Here is a 21671-nt window from a genome sequence, read left to right as displayed (position 1 = left end):
GCGGATTAAGCCGCATTACCCCTTGCATCAAACCCCAGACTAAAGAATGTGTAGCAAGTGGTCTTTGAAAAAAGATGGACAACACTGAGACTTGGCCTTTAAAATCGTACTCAAAGCCAATTTCATCTCTACCCCCAATTGTAAAATGGCAAGAATTCTGCCTATGGTATATCTCCGAGGGTGCCAACCCTTGGATTCACACCAGGAAACAAACCCTCCAGACCACATTATATATATATATATATATATATATATATATATATATATATATATATATAGTTCTGCAAGCTGGCTTCCTAGCATTAATCAGGGTAGAGATAACTGACCTGGAAAGCCTACGTTTCTTCAGAATGTGGGTTTCAATAGCCAAGCCGTTAAATTTAGAGACCGTAAGGTAGGAAGGAATATTGGTCCCCGTGAGAGCAGATCAGGCCATAGTGGGAGGGACATGGGCCTCTGCATACCATGACCTTTTGGGCCATGCCGGTGCCACCAGAATTACCGGCTTTCTTTAAAGCTTGATCCTGCAAAAAGTCAAAACAGCAACTGAATAGGGGGTAATGCATAGATCAGTGAGAACTGATCCCATGGGGTCACCAACACATTCGTTCCGCATGCGAGTGGATCCCTTGTTCTGGCCATAAAGTTGACTAACTTCATGCTGAACCTGGACGCTAGAAGATCTATGTCCAGAGTCCCCCATCTTTGGCAAACAGCCCGAAAAATGTCAGGGTGAAGAGACCATTCCCCTGGGAATAACTGCTGGCAACTCAAATAGTGAGCCTGCCAATTCTCTAATCCTGGAATAAAGACTGACGATAGGCACAGAACATTCCTTTCTGCCCAAGTTAGAATATGGTTCACCTCTATCTGCGAGAGTCTTGGTGCCTCCTTGGTGATTGATATAGGCCACAGTTGCGGCATTGTCCGATTGGATCCAGACAGGACAATCCCGTAATCTGAAAGTCCAGGCCTTTAGAGCCAGACGTACTGCCCGAATCTCTAGGATATTGATGGGCAAGGTTCTTTTGGCCCTGGACAGTTGTCTTGTCTAGTACTGCTCCCCAGCCTTAAAGGCTGGCATCTGTTGTTGCCACTTTCCAGATAACTGGTCTGAAGGATTTTCCTTTCAGCAAATTCTGAGTTAGTAACCACCAACTGAGGCTTTGCGACACCCTTGGGGACAGCCGCATTGGCAAGTCTAAAGCTTGAATTGTTTAGTTCCAAGTGGACAGGATACGTTTTTGCAACAGTCTTAAATAGAACTGGGCATAGGGAAGTGCTTAGAATGAAACCACCATGGTTCCTAGCAACCTCATACAAAGGCGAATGGAGGGATCACCTTTTGACCTGACCATCCGCACCAGTTCTCTTTTGGAGTTGATCTTTGCCTGAGGCAAGAACACCTTTTCCTGGGCTGTGTATGATCAGACCCAAGTACTCCAGTCATTTTAGAAGTGTTAAGGAAGATTTCTCTAGGTTGAGAATCCAACCCAAACTTTCCAGGTAACTGGTTGTAATGCATACACTTTGCTCCAAAATGAGCCACCGACTGGTCTATTATCAACAGATTGTCAAGGCACGCTACGACTGTTATGCCCTGTGCCCTTAACCTGGCTAGAGGTGGGGCCAGCACTTGTGAATACCCAGGGTGCTGTGGCTAGCCTGAAGGGCAGGGCTACAAATTGCAAATGCTGTTGTTCTAACTTCAAACACAGAAAATTTTGGTGAGCGGGAAATATAGGAACATGCAGATATGCATCCCTGATGTCAATCGATGCCAGAAGTTATCCTCCTAGAAGGGTAGAAACTACTGACATGATTGTCTCCATGTGAAAGGAGCAGATCTTCAGAAACAGATTTAGATTTTTTAGATCTAGAATGGGTCTGACATCTCCATTTGGTTTTGGTACCATAATAATAAAAAAAAAAAAAAAAAAAAAATTTGAATAAAACCCCAAACCTTGCTCTGTGGGGATCTGCATGATCACCCCTTGAGATATTTACTTGGTCTAGTGCCTGAAACAGATTGTTTTTTCTCTGGATCTTTGGGAACGCTTGACCTCAGGAAACAAGATGTTTGAAAGCCCTGAAATTTCAGCTTGTAGCCCAGTGTTACCGTGAGGATGACCCATCGGTCCTGAATTTCTTCTTGCCTGACTTCTGAAAACTGCAGAAGTCTTCCCCCCACCTTGGTGAGGGGGGTTGCCTCTTCATGATGAGGCTTTAGGATTCTGCTTTGCAGGTTTCCGGCCCCAGGACTTCTTTTGAGCCTGGATCTGACCCTGAGGTTTTCTTCTAGACTGACGGTGGAGGCCGTCGCCACTGCCTAGAAGAAGAAGCCCCTGGAGCAGGGGAAAGAGCCAGTTTAAATGAAGGGAGTTTATACTTTCTTTTGACTGGCAAAAGAGTACTTTTCCCACTAGTTTGGATATATTTGTCCAAATAGTCACTTCCCATGAAAAAAGGAACCCAGTTAGGAGGTTTTTACATGGTGCTTCGGCTGGCCAAATTTTTTAACCCACAGGATTCTACGCATATGTGCAAGCATAAGTGTAAGGTGGGATGCCTGGTCAATAGAATATTTAATGACATCTATGGCAAAGCATAATGCTTTTGGTGGTTCAGCTGATTCCCGGGCTTGTTGTGCAGGAACCTCTTTAAAGGCCTGTCTAAATTGGTACTTTAGGGATTGAAATACGCCTACTGCAGTGACTACATGCTGAGTAACGGCACCTGCCAAGGAAAAAGTAGATTTTAATAGGGATTCCAACTGCTTATCTGTTGTATCCTTAAGCACTTGTGCACCGTCTACAGGACAAGTTAGGCTTTTATTCACACTGGAAATCACAGCATCAACTGCTAGTACTTTCCATCTCTTGGTGAATTTCTCCTCCACGGGATAGAAAACTGGAAATCTCTCAGGAGGAAGAAAATACTTATCCGAGTGATCCCATTCAGCAAAAATAAGCTATTTTAGTAATGCATGGACAGGAAACACATGCAGGGGCTGAGAAGGTTTTAAAGGAACCCAAGGAAGAAACCAAACTTTCAGGAGACTCCTTTAGGGGTAGCATGAAAGTGGAACGAACCATCTGTGTAAGAGTTTGTATCAGCAATTTCTCAGATTGTAAGGCTGAAAAAGGTTAATCTACCGTTGTATCCTCCACAGAGGAATGATAGTTTTTTTTCCTCCTGATCGCCTGAGGGTAACACCTCATCCTGTGCCCACTGTTCCCCTTGCAAAGGTTCTGAAGTGGGGGAGGGAGATCTAGCACACTTCCTATCCATTTGAATGGATAGAAAGCCGCTAATCTTCCTTCCAGACCCTGCAGGGTGAGGCAAAGGACATCTTCAGTCATGTATAGGGGGGCTGAGATGTGAGAAGCAGTTGCACCAATTTGTTCTAATGGCTCACCCTGGCTTGCCATAATTGGTAATTTAGGCGAGGATGACAGCGTAGAAATGCGACTCGAGATCCTAGCACCTGGGGGTGAAACCTTTAGTACCTTTTTGGCCTGTGGTGTCTTTTTGCAGGCATAGTCCTAAGCACAAAATCCGAGGCATTATACAATTGCACTTAATCGCTGAATATAGTTATGACAATAAAGCCGCTATAAAGTTCTGCCTAGTGCTGGGGAAAAAAAAAAAAAAAAAAAAAATGTCTTTCCTGTATCAGGAATGCCAGTTCCCTCACATGTCCCACAGCTCCTGTGTCCCTGTGTGCAGACTGCTTTGTTTCCTCCTCATCAGCCGAGGAGAGACTGTCCCCAGCTGTGGTTTTATTTGTCTTTGTCTGCCGTGCGTCCTTTGTGGATGCTCACAGTGCTGCGCTTAGGCATGACAACATTTTCTCCCTAATAGAAGAATACATAGGTGAACTTTTCAGTTACTACGTTTCTTCCCCTACCTTATCCCCGCCACAGGATTTTCTGAACAGACAACCCAACCTTCACCCATCACGGCGGGCTGCGTTTAGCAAACCTTCAAGGACCGGGTCCCTAGAAATCAGGGTTCCACTCCCTTGGACCTGTAAAAGCACCCCACCAGGAATGCTTTAGGTAATGTAGCAAGACCTAAGCCCTGGGTTCCCAGGGTGCAGCCCTACAAAGAGGCGTTACAGGAAAAGCCTCGTGCTCGGTCTATGGAGGCTATTTAAATCCAGCATGGATCCCTCATGGAGCTCCTCAGAGCACATCTTCACTCATGACCAACACCTTAGACACTGGCGAAAAAAACAATGTGCTCCTGGAAGGAGGAGGGGTTATATAGGGAGTGAACTTCCTGGATTGGGTATACCAGTGTCCATCACCTGAAGGTGGTCTATAACCCATTAATTACTTAAGGTTCTGTGTTCCATGATGTACGATAAAGAAAAATGAATTTAAAACAACTGTATTAGGTTGCAACATAACAAAACTGAAAAAAGTGAAGAGGATCTGAATACTTTATTACTGCACCGTCCATTAACAGAATTTATTTAAAGCAGAGCTCCACTTAAAAGGGGAAGTTAAGCTTTAAGTACTCCTCCCCTCTCCCACTTTTGGCATGTCATAATTTTTTTTTTTTATGGGGGCAGGTACCTAGTTTTGAAAAGGTACCCGTGCTCCCACTTCGGTTCTCCTCTCCTCCTCTGCAGTCATGTGGGACACGTCACAGGTCCCAGGTGACTGTTGGACAATTCAGGATACGCAGCACGACTCATGCATGTGCAGTGTGCACCTGGCTGTGAAGCTGCAAGCTGTCCCAGCCAGGTTGCCCACAGGTTAAATGCCAGGGAGAGAAGAGGGAGACAAGAGAAGGCTCGGCACATTACTGGATTGTGGGATAAGTGTGTGTGTGTTTATTAAAAGTCAGCAGCTACACTTTTTTAGTAGCTGCTGACTTAATATACATAGAAATGACTGGAGCTCTACTTTAAACAAGCAAAAATTACTGGGTAATATTTACCTCTCTTCCCATCTTAAAGAGAGAACAGGTAAGGAGTGGAAATATCTCCAGTGGGTCATTACCATTGTAATCTTTATTTACGCAAAATATGTTCCAAATAAAAGTTGGAGGACGTGTCAAATGGAGGCGCCATACCCAATCCACAAAATCTACACTTCAATGTATAAAGGAATACCGGTACTTTACTGTTACTTTTTGCTGTAAGATGCACTTATTGGCCCCAAAACTTTCTCTTTCATATTGGATACAGTAGGGAAGAGTTAAAAATCTAACGCAAAAAAATTTATTTATAAAATCTATAAAATTTAAAATCTGCATTATATTTTACCTGTCCATCTCCACTCTGACGCTCCCCTGTTACTGCTCCTTTTGTCTTAATTTTTTCCTCTTTTGTGGTGGTGGTGGCAGCGGTGGTGTTGGTGGTGGCGACAGTGGTGGTGGTCGTCTCGACAGCTGTGTTTTCTGGTTTTAGGGTAGCTTTGAGTGCTTCCTCCTCACTTAAGTGAGGCTCTTCCTCCTGAGGGGAAAACAGAAAAATATACTCATGTTTTCTTTTGCTCCCCTGTCGCTCTGCCAGGAGCTGAAGGTACTTCCGGGTATGGAAAGCATGCAACTTCCTTCACATCAAAGTGCTGGGCCAATCAGTGCATATCTTGGGACTTTAATTTTACATAAGATTTTGCTTTGGTGGTTTAACAGAGTTGCAGCAGAGCAAAGGCAGCCAAGTAAGCCTAGGTTCACACTGTAGCGATGCAAGAACCAGCGCAATCACAGTGCCGGTACCTGCATCGAATCTCTCCCACAGGCAGTTCACACTGCCCACTACGAACCGCTGCGGGTGTCAATACAATGTTAATGACACCTCCAGATCAGTTGACATGAGGGTCTGGTATGGATTTTGGGGAGGACTCCATGCATATATATTTTTTTTTTTTTTTTTTGGCGTGGGGTTTCCTTCAAAATCCATATCAGGAACACATTATCCATGCCTTCCCTCCTGTCAGAATGGGAATCTCTCTCATTTACATAGGCAGACTGCCATTCTGCCTCGCTGCTTGATGATTGGTGGGTGCTGGCATAAGTGGAGTCTGCGGTGCCCGTCACTAGGTTCCCGCTGTGTGCGATTACAGTGGGGGCAAGTCACCGGCAGCTCGCATGCACTCTTCCCACCAGGAAAAGCCAGATCATGTACATATACATGTGATCTGGCGCAGAATTTTACTGCTATAGGGCGGACCTTATGCAGTTAAGGATGCGGCGGCTGGCTTCCCGGCTCGCTCCTTAATCAGCTATTCAGTTTGTTACTGGAGAAAAAAAAAAAAAAAAAGGAAAAAATAAAATAAATAATAAAAAATAAAATAAAAAAAACACAAAAAGCAAAATGCATGTAAAAACCCATTAAAGTCTATTACACACAGAACGCAATCTGCAGAGTTTCTAATTCATATACAGTCAATCACAGCAACATGCAACTGTTGGAAATCACAATACAACTCTATAAAAGGAGGTTAATCCAACTAATAATGGGATATGTAACCCACCCTGGGTAATTTCCAATCAAGTTAAAAAGCCCCTGTATAGTTTAAGCCTTAGGGTGACCATAAATGGTCTGATAATCACAAGTGATTGTCCCAGATTCCACAAAACAGAAAATATTCAATTAAACTAAAGCAAAAGTGGAGTAAATGCACAATTTAGCCAAATTAGGCATAATCTAATACAGCCACTAATTGCTTGCTACCACTTCATCTGCTCTTCTTTTGTAAATTAGCCCTAAAGGCTCTTTCACACAGAGCCCATCTGCTCCGTTTAGCAAGAGATCCATGAGCAGATCCCCTACTGAACTGGAGCTATATGGGATGGATGGCAGGTTTTTGACATCTGTGCCCATTTAGTTTGTGTCCAGAAGACACAGATGTAGAGGCCACCTCTGATTAGTCACGTTTAGGTTACGAGTGTAAACAAACAAACACAAGTCAGTTTACATCAGCTTGCCCACAGTTGCATGGAGCCTCCAATCAGGTCCACCAAATAAACGGACAGGTGGACATGATCAGAAAGCCCATATAAAAGGGTCCTATAAAACTGGAAGTGTTCTAAGCAATCACAAATGTCCTTGTAGCATAGTCAACACTGCAGCTGCAGGAGCTAATCGTAAATATAAGGAATTTCAGGGCAATGTATGAAATTGTCAGGCCTTACAATGTGAATGTTTACTGCAGTGGGCCTCAACTGAAATTGACATTTATGAAGCGTTATAGGATTGAGGCAGCCAAGGCCTTAAGGCATGGAGCTAGAACTGAAAAGCATTTTGAAACCATGCCAATGTCTGCCCTCTCCTGCTAAGGTATGTCCCATCTATCCCATGTGTAAAAAAACTGTCAGGAGCAACACATCTGCCAGAGAGATATAGGCCACATAAAGCAGACTTGACCAGTTTTGAATAGGCTGACTTTCAGACTATAATAAAAGCAGATTCAATGATTTACAAGCATAAATAGACCTCTTAACGACTATTAGTTTTAGGATACTTACTTCAGACTCCTCAGCACTTTCATAGTCTGACAACACAGCTGTAGGTAAAGAAGACAGGAAAAAAATAAATAAGAAGCCATACACATAACTGTACAATGCTGCAAGCTAGTTCCACATTTTCATGCTGGGTAACATCTCAATAGCGCTGCAGCTGTAGAGCTGGCTGACTGTGAAGCCAAACTCTCGCTTGTCCCAAAAACAAACACACAAAAGGGCAATCACACAAGATGAATGGAGTCTTGTCCATTCATACAACCACTGTCTAATTCGGACTCTAGCCATGCAGCACAATAACTAGCAAGCAACAGCCAGCGTGCTTGGAAAAAAATGAGGGCCAGTTGTTGAACATTGCAATTGAGCAGTTCATGCAAGGAAACCTAAGGCCTCATTGACACGGGACGCACTGAAGAATATGTGCATACTCACACGGGGATGCACAGGTGTTCGTTCATCCCGATGCAGGCAGTCCTGTTGATGTCAATGCTGCTTCCAATTTGACATTCATGCATGTGCACAGCCCAGAATGCAAATGGTAAGCAGGGCATTCTCTTTAGTACGTCCTATGTGAATGAGGCCTAAAACATCTTGCAACTGAAGAAATTTTGCATTGAGTGGTAAAAAATAAATAAATCCACTGAGTTGATGTTAGAGATTTTTATTTTTTTTTGTTACTTATGCAATATGGCAAAAGCTCGCCAGAGACCGGAACACTAAATGTGCAGGGCAAATCCTCACCTGCTTTGTATTTGTCACTCTCTCGCTGGCCGGATCAGCGAGGTATTGCCATCTTGCTGCCCAAAATGTTGTTAGAGTGGGTAGCAAGAGATAAATGCCACCCACGCAAAGAGGGAAGTTTTTTTTTACCAGTCAACAATATCCTATATATTCATTCTGCCACTGGCAGGTTTGCACCAACAGCAGGAGTGCAGGTTTGATATGGGCATAAAAAGTGGTAGTAAGAATGTATTTTCATAGAATAACACAGACTGAAGAATTCACAAATCGCTATACCAAAAATCATGATCAAACAAAAGAAACCATTTCCAAACATAGTTAAAAAAAAGTAACACGTACCATGCACTCAGCACACACTCCAGAATCCTGCATTACATAGAAAATTGGACTTCAAATACCTGTGGAACATGCACTTACCATCACCATCGCCATCGCCAATACCATCTTCACTTTCCTTTAAAATAAAAAAATAAAAGAAAAATTAATAAAGAAAAATGCAATCCCGTGCCCATATAGGTTTGGTGTATTTGCTGTTAAACTCTTATAGTTTACAATAATAACTTCACCACCAGATCATTACTGTAGCTTTTATTCCTATATGTTCTGACAGGTGCTAAAATATTTAGATTTCAGCAGTCTAAAAACGTCTGCACGTTTGGAACTAAACAGTGTAAACCTTTGTAAGTAGAGGTGTAGGGTTTAAAGCTAAACACAATAGTTGTACGTATGGATAATGAAAATTGCATGTTGACCCCTTCATGCCGACCGTATGCAAATATGTGGCCTCGGCTTGAAGGGGCTGTACCAGGGTGATGCCACCAGGAGGCCCGAGCAACCAGCCAACATGCCCACCGGCTGGCTGAAGACCCGAACGTAGCCATAATCTGCTTCCATTGGGTCTTGGTATTAGTAACCCGGAAGCAGTGTCATGACCGCTTCCAGGTTTACTCGGCTGCTGATGGCGCCAATTAAAAAAAAAAAAAAATCCCTAGTATTCCAAATGCAGATTTTGGCAATTTGAATACTTTTAAGTGCAAAGGAGGGATTTGGGGGGTCTTACTATGGTCACAAGGGATGTTTATGAAGATTTAAAGTTTAAACTTCAAGAATGCATGGATTTTTTTCCAAGCTTGTGTTTATCATCACATGCTTTAACTTCATGCATCAAACCGCCATGAAAAACACTTAATTTTTTTAAATGAAGTATTTATTGTAACTAGTACAATCACTTCCCTATCCCTGATGTTTTCACACATGTGATCAAGTCTCTGAAGAAATAGACATTGCTGATCTTCTATGAAGAGCACAAAAACACAATTAAATCAAAAAGTCAGAGGAAAGATACAAAACATGCACTACGAGGCCCTGTACACACAGACTGTCAGTTTCAGATTGTAATTGCAAGTCTGAAAAGCAGCATATTCAGCAGAACTCACAAAGCATTTCACAAGCTCAGGCTAGAACTACGCTGGTGATTAAACCTATAATAGCGAGAGATGCAACTGCTTATCGACAGTAACCTCATTTTAAGCACATTAAAAGCAAAGTACACCTTTCACAAAAAAATAAAAATGAATGCACATATATTTGTAGCAGAAAATGTACATGTTCGTTTTTTCAACAAGAGCCTGCAAGGCATTGCACCCACATTACAAGGCTGGGCTTCTGCAGCCTCTTTCTCCAGCTCCTTGTTTGCACCGAGGTATGGACCATCATTTAAAGAGCTGGGCGCCAATCTACTATCAGTGTGGAGATCACCTTTTGTTCTATTGAGAACTACAAAACCTCCTGCTGTGGTGCCAGATAGGACTTGTAGTTCATTCATTCACAGATTGCAAATTTCAAAAACCGGCAGCTGCTGCAGAGAAGAACCCCGTCACACTATCACAGGGGAGGGGTAGTTTGGGGGTCATTCAGATTTTTCATATTTACATCCTCAATAGGACTGTAAGCTGTAATCATGTTTACGATAAAACCATCGCATACCTAGAACGACAGCACAACCATTCATTAGGGATGCACCAATACTGACCAAAGGAAATCTAGTGGGCAGTTTAATAAAAATTGTATAACTCGCATTAAGTACATATCTGGTCAAATGCAAAATCTGCATAGTGTCCCCATCCTGCCGATGATAGCAAATCATGGCCACTGGAGGTGCTCACAGGGCTGGAGGAGATTTAGAGGCGGTCCACCCACAAGCCGACATCACTGCTGCCCTATACCCACAGGGGTCCCAGAAGCACCTCCAGTGGCCATGATTTTCTATCATCGGCAGGACTGGGACACTAAGCAGATTTTACATTTGACCAAATATGTACTTAATGTGAGTTCTAACATTTTAATAAACCACCCACGTGCTTCCTTTTCTACAAACACACATACGGTGGGGGAAAATGCATGCAATTCAGAAAGGAATCGCACCACATTCCTGTTCAAATCGCATTTCCCATTTAGTTTGTACTGATGCAAATTGCAGTGCAAAGTATTGGTACTCTGTATAGGGGAGTACTTGACCGAAAGTATGGGTAAAAAAATAAATAAATAAAAAAAACAGTATTGGTGCAACCCTATGGAAGGCTATATGCTGCCTGGGCACTTGCATTTATGTTGAACAGACTTGGCCAACCCTTTGCAAGGACCCTAAAAAGGTAACCAAATTCAGCCCAAAATACAATACTGGCAGTGTTGGTGTCCATGTCACAACATCTAGTTCTCTCACACTCTACACAGACACCTCGCTTCTTTATTTTCAGTACACTGGTACTAAACAGAAAACATATTTCTATTGTAATGCACATAAAGCCACACATTATACCCATATCTCACTCCACTTCTGTAAGTGCAGAACATAAACTATTGATAATGAAGAGGCTAGGGCTCTCCCATACTGCAGACAATAGATCTCTGCAAACAACATTGCATCCCACATGTCTAGTGTTGGGTACAGCAAATGCATGCCTATAGAGGAATGGCACTTCCCCCGTTTAGTGGGCCTCTACATTCTGTGTGCTTTGATTGGGCAGCCTGTGCAAACAGCACAGAGTAACACACCCCCCTCCCCTTCATTCCTCTGCACACAAGGCTTCTACAACTACACTGTGCAGTTCATTTACTAAAACTGGTGTGCACAGCAACCAATCAGCTTCTAACTTTAGCTTGTTCAATTAAGCTTTGACAAAAACAAAAGTGGTAGCTGATTGGTTGCCAAGCACAGCTGCACCAGATTTTGCACTCTCCAGCTTTAGTAAACATGGTATCTTGGGCTGCAGCTAACGATTATTTTCATAATCGATTAGTTGGCCGATCATTGTTTCGATTAATAACCTTAAGTGCTCATGCACCCGGACGTTTTAAAAAACTGGCTGCAAAGCTAGCTCCGACGCCTGGAAAAATCGGTGTTAAAAACGCGTTTTTTTACCGCGTTTTGCATTGGCGTTTTTTAGCTTTAGCGTTAAGTAGCGTTTTTTTAAGAAACACATCTCTTGGCTATAGCACTCAGAAAACAAAGAAAATATGTTACGCGTTTGTGCGCGTTTTCCCGCGATTCACGTTTTTACAGCTCTAGCTCCGCGCCACGGAACGCACTGGTCCTGGGTTTTTTTTACAGCTTAAAAATGCCTATGCCATTTGCAGCTCAAAAATGCCTAGGTGGGCATGAAGCCATAGACTAACATGGACAGGCGTTTTTAAGCTGCAAAAAACGCTCAAAAAAAGCAGCTGTAAAAACGTCCGTGTGCATGAGGCCTAAAAAAAAAAAAAAAAAAAAAAAAAAAAAAAAAAGTGGGTCAATTGATGTTCATTTTTAACCACAGTAGTGGGAAAATTTGGAAATAGAAAACTTCTCGGTCAAAGGAGTTTTCAGACCGTGTATGTGGTTTTTGTTTTAGAAATGAAGTGAAAATTTCAAACAAAATTCTTTCATTCAGCAAACATACAAATATTTTTCATCTGAATATTCTCACCTGAAAATGTATAAGGCTCGGTAGACGCCTATGCAGTTTTTGTTTTTGATCCGTTTCTGCAGTGCTTTTTGCTGTTCGTTTTGATTTTTGCGCACGTGATTTTACTGCAATTTGCATTTTTTTGGGCAGATTAAAAAACACTAATTTCTGCAAAAACGCATTACATTCTTTACTGACCCTTACCAAAGATGCAGCGGCTGAAAAAAGCACAGATATGAAGGTGTCCCATAGGAAACCATGTAAATGAACTGTAGTACGAAAAAGCACCAATAAACACATAGATGTGAACCAAGCCTAAGACGTTTAGTAACATAATGGGATTAAAAATACTAAAATTAGCCCTTTATAGTACAAAAAAGCAGATAATCACTACTGGAAGGGGTTCATTTTTTTACTGTAGAACAGTGAAAGTAATATTTACAGTAGTGATTATATTTTTGTACTATAAAGGGCTCATTTTAGGTTTTTAATCCCATTATGTTACTATTTTCATAATTTGATTAGTTGTTTCAGCTCTAATGGTATCCTATGTGTGCTTCCATCTGACAACCTGTCCACCTCCTGAAGAGGCAATGCCACTCAGCTTGTAAACTTTCTCAACACTGCAGAAGTTATCTGGGAGGTGCATGAACAAACATACTTCCCAGAATAAGTTATTCTGAGTAAGTTCACCTTTAAAGCGGAACTCTGTGACAAGCATGTATTCTTGATAGAGGTCGACCGATATATCGGCCGACATTTGCCATTTTTAAATTAATCGGCATCGGCCGATTGTGCTGATAAAAAGCCGATTTAGAACAGCGGGACTTTGAAATGACTTCTGTAATAGAAGTCAGTGTAAGTTGCTGAGTCATCATAGAAATGTCTTTCCTCCTCTCTGGGCAGGCTGCCAAGAAAAGAACAAAATGATACAATGTTTACACTTGAATGAATGAAATCATCTCAGTGTGTAGAAGTTCTCAGTTTAACCATTTAAAGACTAAATCTTTTCTGACACTTGTTGCTTACAAGTAAAAATCCTGTATTTTCTGCCAGAAATTCACTTAGACCCCCCAAAAATTATATATATTTTTTTAGCAGAGGGAATAAAATAGCGGTTGTTGCAATATTTTATGTCACGGCATTTGCACAGAGGTCTTTCAAATGCATTTTTTTGGGAAAAAAATACACTATTTAAAAAATAAAAATAAAAAAAAACAGTAAAGTTAGCCCATTTTTTTTTTCGTCCAAAAGTTTTGACTACCTATTTTTGTTTAATATATAGGTTTTTTTTTTTTTTTTTTATCTAAATCATACATACAAGTAAACTGATTGGAGGTTTGTTTTGTTTAATAAATGTTTAAATGTAAGAAATTTTCTGTATCACTTATGAAGACTGCTTTCACACTGGAGCGGGCAGGCGTTGATGGTAAAACGCAAGTTTTAGCGGCTCTTTACCATCATTTTAGCGGTGCTATTTGGCTGCTAGTGGGGCACATATAACCCAGCTAGCGGCCAAGGAAGAGGTTAAATGCGCCCATGAAGCACTGCTGCCAAATCGCATTGCATGCGCTTCGGCAGTGGTGCCCATTCATATCAATGGGCAGGAGTGGTGGAGGAGCGGTATCTACCACTCCAAACGTGCTGCTTGCGGGACTTTTTTTTTTTTAAGATCCTGCCAGCGCATCGCCTCAGTGTGAAAGCACTCTGTCTTTCACACAGACTGCAGGGGAGCCATTTTGCAGGCACTTTACAGGCGCTATTTTTAGCCCAAAAGCGCCTGAAAAACGCCCCAGTGGGAAAGGTGTGATCAAGGGGGATGAAAAATAAATAAAATAAAAAAGGAAAAAAATAAATAAATAAAATCGGCCTAACATATCAGCCCAAAAAAAAAAAAAAAAAAAAAAAAAAAAAAAAAAAAAAAAATCGGCATCATATATCGGCTATCGGCCTCCATGATTTCTAAATATCGGCATCGGAATCGGCCAGAGAAAAACCCATATCGGTCGACCTCTAATTCTTGAATCCAGTGTGACACTGCTTTCGTGTGGAAGCTTCCTGTAATAAAGACTGGTCACTGCTGCTCTCCTTGTGCACTGCGATTGGTCTCGTCTCCTCCACCTCCTGTTGGTGGTCTATGGTGGGTGGAGCCTGCCAGGCTCCTCCCACAAATAATGTGCAGTAATGCCGCCACGACTACTTTTACAAGCTAATAGCAGGGTTTCCAAAGGCAACTGGTGCACACAAAATGGATTTATAATAGGGTTGCACCGATACCAGTATCGCTACGGATATCGAGCATTTGCACGAGTACTTGTACTCAGGGGTCAAGTCCTTGGAAAAAAGTGTGGGAACTCCCACCCAAGATCCACTCCCCCACCAAAAAAAAAACAAAAACGATACGCTCATATGCATGAACGCTTCAAATGTGGTATTTTTCATCCAATTTTCGTATTGTGTGTATGAAGCTTAACTGTTAGTACATAAAAAAAAAAAATCTCTGAATAATCAGCATTCATTCAATTGTTCTTCCAGGCGAATGTGAACATCATGTTCTGATCTTTATTGGGGAATGTTATTTTGTATATAGAGTGTTTATGTGGGGAGTTTACACTTTTCATTGAACAGAGTTTGGATAACACAGGGTTAAACAGACAGGTGATAAATTAACTGCACATTATCTGGACAGAATGTTTGGGGAGATAGTGATGTGTTCCTGCTTAGGAGATGTATGTTAGCTTGGGGGGCTGCAAACTCTGCAGGGCTCCAACAAACTCGCTGCTATTCCAACCTAAGCTATTTCCACATAAACTTCCCTCCTGGCATTAAACTTTGTGCTCAGCTTACCACCCACACTGATGTTCCTCCCTCAGCTCACCTCTCTCCCCGCATGTCCTGTGAGCAGAATAGCTGATCTACCCGTCAGCTAGCTGTGATTGACAGGTAGATAGAAGCGCAAGCTGCCATGGGGCCCCCTACTGGCAATGCCTAAATGGTCAGGTGTGTGGCACTTACTATTGCAAGCTGTGTCGGCAGCTGCTGGTGTAGCACCTACCACACAGCTCGCATACTTCCAAGTCTTGCAGGACACGGCTGCTAATGGGAACAGAGTTCCTGTTGGGGAAAAAGTACAGGAACTCTGTTCCCTCGCAGGACTTGAGCCCTGCTTGTACTCATGCAAATGCTCTGATGCTGGTATGGTGGTGGGGGCAGTTATGAGCATTAATCTCCCTGCATGGCTTTAAATAAAGCAGCTGACAGACGCTTCTCCTCCACTCCCTCCTGGTTTATTGACAGCTATACAGGGAGATTGATGCTTATAACTGCCCCCACCGCCGCACCAGTCACCCCCGACTGTCCCCCAGGTTCTCCTCCAGCTCCCCGGGTCCCCTCCCCCTTGTCCCAGATCTGTCAGGATGAAGAAACCTGTAAATATGTAATTTACTAGCTCGCCTTCAACTTTAGCCCTTGTAGGACCACACAAGACCCACCACAGGGAGGCTTTTTTTTTCTCATTACAGAATTAGCCTCTCTTGCTCTGTGTCCTGACAAAGATCAAACCTCACGGGCTGCTTGAAGCTACTGCTCCATTCTTCCAGGTTTCCATGTTATAGAGATTACACCCCCCTCCGTACACCAAACACACACTCAGGGTTGATCAATACATAGTCCAAATTTGCAATGCCCTGAATGAAAACTGCAGTAAACCCATAGCAGGCCTAGGGATGAGCTTGGGTTCAGTCCAAATCCGCAAGGAAGCGATCACTCCCGCTCAAATCAACTGTGGCCAGGGCAATCCCTGCCCCCCCCCCTCTTTCATGTACACAAGGGGACGAGAATGCTTGGGAAATTACCTAACCTGTCATTGTACAAATAAGTAAAGGTGCACCGAATGGAAAATTTTGGTGCCAAAACCAAACATGCAGGATGCACTTACAGTGGTGTGAAAAAGTGTTTGCCCCCTTCCTCATTTCCTGTTCCTTTGCATGTTTGTCACACTTAAGTGTTTCGGAACATCAAACCAATTTAAACAATAGTCAAGGACAACACAAGTAAACACAAAATGCAATTTGTAAATGAAGGTGTTTATTATTAAAGGTGAAAAAAAATCCAAACCATCATGGCCCTGTGTGAAAAAGTGATTGCCCCCTAAACCTAATAACTGGTTGGGCCACCCTTAGCAGCAACAACTGCAACCAAGCGTTTGCGATAACGTGCAATGAGGCTTTTACAGCGTCCTGGAGGAATTTTGTCCCACTCATCTTTGCAGAATTGTCCTAATTCAGTTACATTAGAGGGTTTTCGAGCATGAGCGGCCTTTTTAAGTTCATACCACAACATCTCAATAGGATTCAGGTCAGGACTTTGGCTAGGCCACTCCAAAGTCTTCATTTTGTTTTTCTTCAGCCATTCGGTGGTGGACTTGCTGGTGTGTTTAGGATCATTGTCCTGCTGCAGAACCCAAGTTCGTTTCAGCTTGAGTACACGAACAGATGGTCGGACATTCTCCTTCAGGATCTCTTGGTAGACAGCAGAATTCATAGTTCCTTTTTTCACGGCAAGTCTTCCAGGTCCTGAAGCAGCAAAACAGCCCCAGACCATCACACTACCACCACCATATTTTACTGTTGGTATAATGTTCTTTTTATGAAATGCAGTGTTCCTTCTACGCCAGATATACTTGGACACACACCTTCCAAAAAGAGTTCCACTTTTGTCTCATCGGTCCACAGAATGTTGTCCCAAAAGTCTTGGGGATCATCAAGATGTGTTGTGGAGAAATTGAGATGAGCTTTGATGTTCTTTTTGCTCAGCAGTGGTTTTCTCCTTGGAACTCTGCCATGCAGGCCATTTTTGCCCAGTCTTTTCCTGATGGTGGAGGCATGAATGCTGACCTTAACTGAGGCAAGTGAGGCCTGCAGTTCCTTGGACGTTGTTGTGGGGTCTTTTGTGACCTCTTGGATGAGTCGTCGCTGCGCTCTTGGGGTAATTTTGGGCGGCCGGCCACTCCTGGGAAGGTTCACCACTGTTCCATGTCTTCGCCATTTGTGGATAATGGCTCTCACTGTGGTTCGCTGGATTCCCAAAGCTTTGGAAATGGCTTTATAACCCTTTCCAGACTGATAGATCTCAATTACTTTCTTTCTCAATTGTTCCTGAATTTCTTTGGGTCTCGGCATGATGTGTAGCTTTTAAGGATCTTCTGGTGGACCTTACTGTGTCAAGCAGCTCCTATTTAAGTGATGCCTTGATTGTGAACAGGTGTGGCAATAATAAGGCCTGGGTGTGGCTAGAGAAATTGAACTCAGGTGTGGACAACCACAGTTATAGTATGTTTTAACAAGGGGGGCAATCACTTTTTCACACAGGGCCATGATGGTTTGGATTTTTTTTCACCTTTAATAATAAACACCTTCATTTACAAATTGCATTTTGTGTTTACTTGTGTTGTCCTTGACTATTGTTTAAATTGGTTTGATGTTCCGAAACACTTAAGTGTGACAAACATGCAAAGGAACAGGAAATGAGGAAGGGGGCAAACACTTTTTCACACCACTGTAGCTGAAAATTACAGTTTTTAAAAAATATTTATATAAAATTGTATTATATTCAGCTTTTTAAATTAATATCAATTTAAATTAAAACAAAATTTATCTTTGAATAAAAATTATATCCCCGCACCAACCTAATATATAAAATAAATACTGCTGCAAACACTGAAGGAAACCTCAGAACCCAAATATAAATATAGAATCAAAATAGTGCTGCACTGCAAAATAAAGTGATAAAGTGCTCAGTGTTAGACTTAAAAGAGACAATTCCTGTGACTGAGCACTTTATTTTGCATATTTGCACATTTTACAGCGCAGGACTATTTTGATTTTATATTAAAATGTATTGTTGCCTATCATTGGCCTTTAGTGCAAGAAAAATGCAGTCTCTGACCATCTCTTGCATCATGTCTGCAATCTCTTAAACACATTGCTATCATGTCTGCACCTCTAGAAGACATGATACAGCAGATGTTCAGAGACTGCAGACATAGTACAAGAGATCAATGAAGCCTCGCCAGTGCAGTCAGTATCAAGGTCCTGCTTCCTATGATACACCCCCGCAACGTGCGGCAGCGGGGCAGACCGCCCCATTTCGATGCCATTATCGGCACCTTTTTTTCTTCTGGCCGAATGCAAAAAAAAAAACACAAATTTCAGTGCACCTCCACAAATAAGACATGGCCATATTAGGTCAGACGTCAGGAGAATGCTCGCCCCTTTGTGTACATGCAGCTGTGGGGACGGAGAATGACCAGACTGCAGTTGACTGAACGCTTCCTTCTGGGTATGGATGGAACCGGCAAGGAAGCGATCAATCCCGACCCAAACAGCTTTTTGTGCACATGCCGCTGTGGGGAAAGCCTTGGCAGAAGATGTGCATGACATCACTGCTCTTATATGGCCATATGGTCTTGTTTAGTCAATCGAAGTCTCCATCATCTATCAGTGTGCTGTGTAATATTACCATCTGAATGAGACCAAGTGATGAAGAAACACAGCACTCCCACCACTCGGCACTGTTGGCCCCACAACTACGAGGACCCTGCTGTCATCCTATGTCCTCCTCCTCCTCTAATCCCACTGACAACTGAGCCAGAAGGTATTGGTTTAAAGTATCAGTGCATTTTCACGAGTACATATACTTGTGTGAATGCCTAGGAATTGGTGCAACCCTAATGTAGATGTTCCTTTTACACAAGCCAGTTATCGGCTCTCCTCACGCTGTCAGCATGAGGAATGGAATGCTGATAACCTACTTGTGTTCACATCGTGATCAGCTGACATTGGACACAGTGACCACAAAAGGCTGTCATATGGCGTCCTCCCAGAACTGGCCAGCCGCAGTGTAGCCCTCAGTTGACTATAACGCAGACAGCAAGCTGACAACGTCACCAGCACCCCCACCAATTGTTTCCGTGCAGCTGTGTGCGCGGGGAATGCTGGTGACATCATTGACCTAATACGGTCACATGGTCTTATTGGTCGTTGACACTGATGTGGCCATATTAGGTAAAGATCACAGGCATCCTCGCCCCTTCGTGTATATGTGGCTATGGGGTGCAGGGAATGCCCTGGCTGCAGGTAGGTGCCGGGGGTACCTTCTTTCCAAACTCATCCCTAAGGCTCCACTCACACCTGTGCGTCACAATTGCACATTTCTCCTGGCATTTATAGAACCGCATCAGGTTTGCTGCATCGTTTATTGTAACTGACATTCGCAGCAAGCTGACATGCACTCTTTTGCGTGTAGAAATTTGCAAACACTGTAAAATGATTGGTGTAAAAAATATATATATATATATGCATGCAAAACTGAACGTGTAAAAAAGCTCCATGATTTACCTGGCTGTGTGTAGGGTAGAGGTACCCTCATTGAAATGAATGGGGTGCCCCATGTGTGTTGTGAGTAAAAAGCTAGGTGTGAATGGGGCCCAATAGCAGCCAATCAGAAGCCAGGGCAGTTGCTATGGCTACTGCACCCAGTGACTAGTCCCAGCTGTCTGTACATCCTCCTCACACTGCAGAGACAAGAACACTCTGTGCAGTATCCCTAGTAACCAATCAGAGCCTGCCTTACACTGGTGTGGTCTCAGTAAGCTGGGTTCTGATAGGCTGCTAGGGGTGGCTGCACTCTGCTCCGCTCTATAAGGTAGGTAGGGGTGTGGCAGTAAGTGGTCGGCATGCGCCCCCCATCCCAGTACAGTGCCGGCCTTTGCACACTTACACACTCGGACTTGTCTCCCTCTCTGACAGGAACCACGACCTCTCGGGGCTCACTTTTCCCCGGTAGGGCTGGCTTCTCCTCGGAGCCCGCGCTCTCGCTGCCGGACTCTTCTTCCTCCTCCTCGCTGTCCTGGGACGCGCGTCTCCTCCGCCGCCTCCTGTCCGCCATGTCGGTTAGGAGAGAATCCGCTGGGCTGCGCTGAAAACTACACTTCCCGGCGTGCAGCGCGCCCCTCCGTAGAGATGACTGGTGGAGGGGACTACAATTCCCAGAGTGCCATGCGCCGAACCAATCCGTGAGGTGGCTTGTGCACAGCTTCCGGTGTTTGGTCAGATTAGGCGACCCGTCAGAATTTGAAACGGAAGTGGCGTGCTGTTGGACGATGAGGTAATTTCCAAGGGCGGAGCATGCGCTGTGTGGGCGTGTTGGTGTCTCCGCATTGTGTGCTAGGTAGTCCATCCCATTTTCACAACAAAGGGCGCCATCTTGTGGCCTGTTTCCAGTATGACATACTCATTACCAATGATTGACACAAAACTTTCCAATGACTAAAAGTAGAACCAAAGGGAAAACCTTTATTTTTTTTTTATATAGTAAGGGAGGGTTTTAACCCCTGTCAGTTTCTTTGTGCCATTGGGGAGATTTCCTGTCACTTCCTATCTTATAGCCAAAACAGGAAGTGAGAGGAAATCCATTCAAAGTACATGAGTACCTGTTGTCACCAGAACTAGTGTCCCCATTGAACCATTTCAACACTATTTCTGTTCTGGTGACAACCCAAAATCTTCTTTAGCCAGTTCAGCCCTGGAAGGGTTACCCCTCTACATGACCAGGCCTTTTTTTTGCGATACAGCACTGCGTTACTTTAACTGACAATTGCGCAGTCATAACACACTGTACCCAAATAAATGTTATGTCATTTTTTCCCCACAAATAGAGCTTTCTTTTGGTGGTATTTGATCACCTCTGAATTTTTTTTTTTTTTTTGCACTATAAACAAAAAAAGTACAACAATTTTGAAAAAAACAAAACAATATTTTGTACTTTCTGCTATAAAACACATCTAATAAAAAAATTGAAAAAATCTAATTTATTCATCAGTTTAGGCCAATATGTATTCTGCTACATATTTTTGGTAAAAAAAAAAAATCCCAAGCTATACCGTCTACAAACTATGGTATGTTTTTATGGATTTTTTTTTACTACTCCTCCAGAGTGACCCCTTAGTTCCTCCTCCAGAGTGACCCCTTAGTTCCTCCTCCAGAGTGACCCCTTAGTTCCTCCTCCGGAGTGACCCCTTAGTTCCTCCCCCGGAGTGACCCCTTAGTTCCACCTCCAGAGTGACCCCTTAGTTCCACCTCCAGAGTGACCCCTTAGTTCCACCTCCAGAGTGACCCCTTAGTTCCACCTCCAGAGTGACCCCTTAGTTCCACCTCCAGAGTGACCCCTTAGTTCCACCTCCAGAGTGACCCTTTAGTTCCGCTTCCAGAGTGACCTTGAGGAGATGCAGACTAGAATACTGCAATCACTGAGCAGAAAATGATATCACCTGTCATGTATTTCAGTTATCTTGCAAACCTGGCCTGTTAGTGGGCATCTGAGGACAGGGTTGATGACCACTGCTTTACATCCTCCAGGGTGCCCCTTTAGTACAGTAATACTAAAGGAGGCACTCTGGAGGAGGATGTAAGGTGGCACTCTGAAGGAGGAGGTAAGAGGGCATTTTGA

At 43.2% G+C, this 21671-nt stretch overlaps 1 protein-coding gene across 2 annotated transcripts in view; it reads right to left on the bottom strand.

Moving 5' to 3' along the window:
- CASC3 (CASC3 exon junction complex subunit) overlaps window positions 1-20210 on the bottom strand; it is a 53417-nt gene extending 33207 nt beyond the window's left edge. Inside the window, exons 1-4 of one of the 2 annotated variants that reach the window (XM_077459831.1) lie at window positions 19944-20210; window positions 8638-8674; window positions 7486-7523; window positions 5279-5467 (exon numbers count right to left, since the gene is read on the bottom strand). In XM_077459831.1, coding sequence (XP_077315957.1) covers window positions 5279-5467; window positions 7486-7523; window positions 8638-8674; window positions 19944-20111 — 432 coding nt within the window. In that variant the 5' untranslated portion in view covers window positions 20112-20210. The remainder of the gene's footprint in view (window positions 1-5278; window positions 5468-7485; window positions 7524-8637; window positions 8675-19943) is intronic. The other variant, XM_077459832.1, reaches the window with a different exon arrangement.
- Between the last annotated feature and the right edge of the window lie 1461 nt (window positions 20211-21671).

This window comes from Lithobates pipiens, unplaced genomic scaffold, assembly GCF_037356315.1.
Source record: "Lithobates pipiens isolate NorthernLeopardFrog02 unplaced genomic scaffold, aLitPip1_a1.2 Scaffold_28, whole genome shotgun sequence".
NCBI lineage: Eukaryota > Metazoa > Chordata > Amphibia > Anura > Ranidae > Lithobates > Lithobates pipiens.
This window is presented reverse-complemented; position numbering and strand designations above follow the sequence as displayed.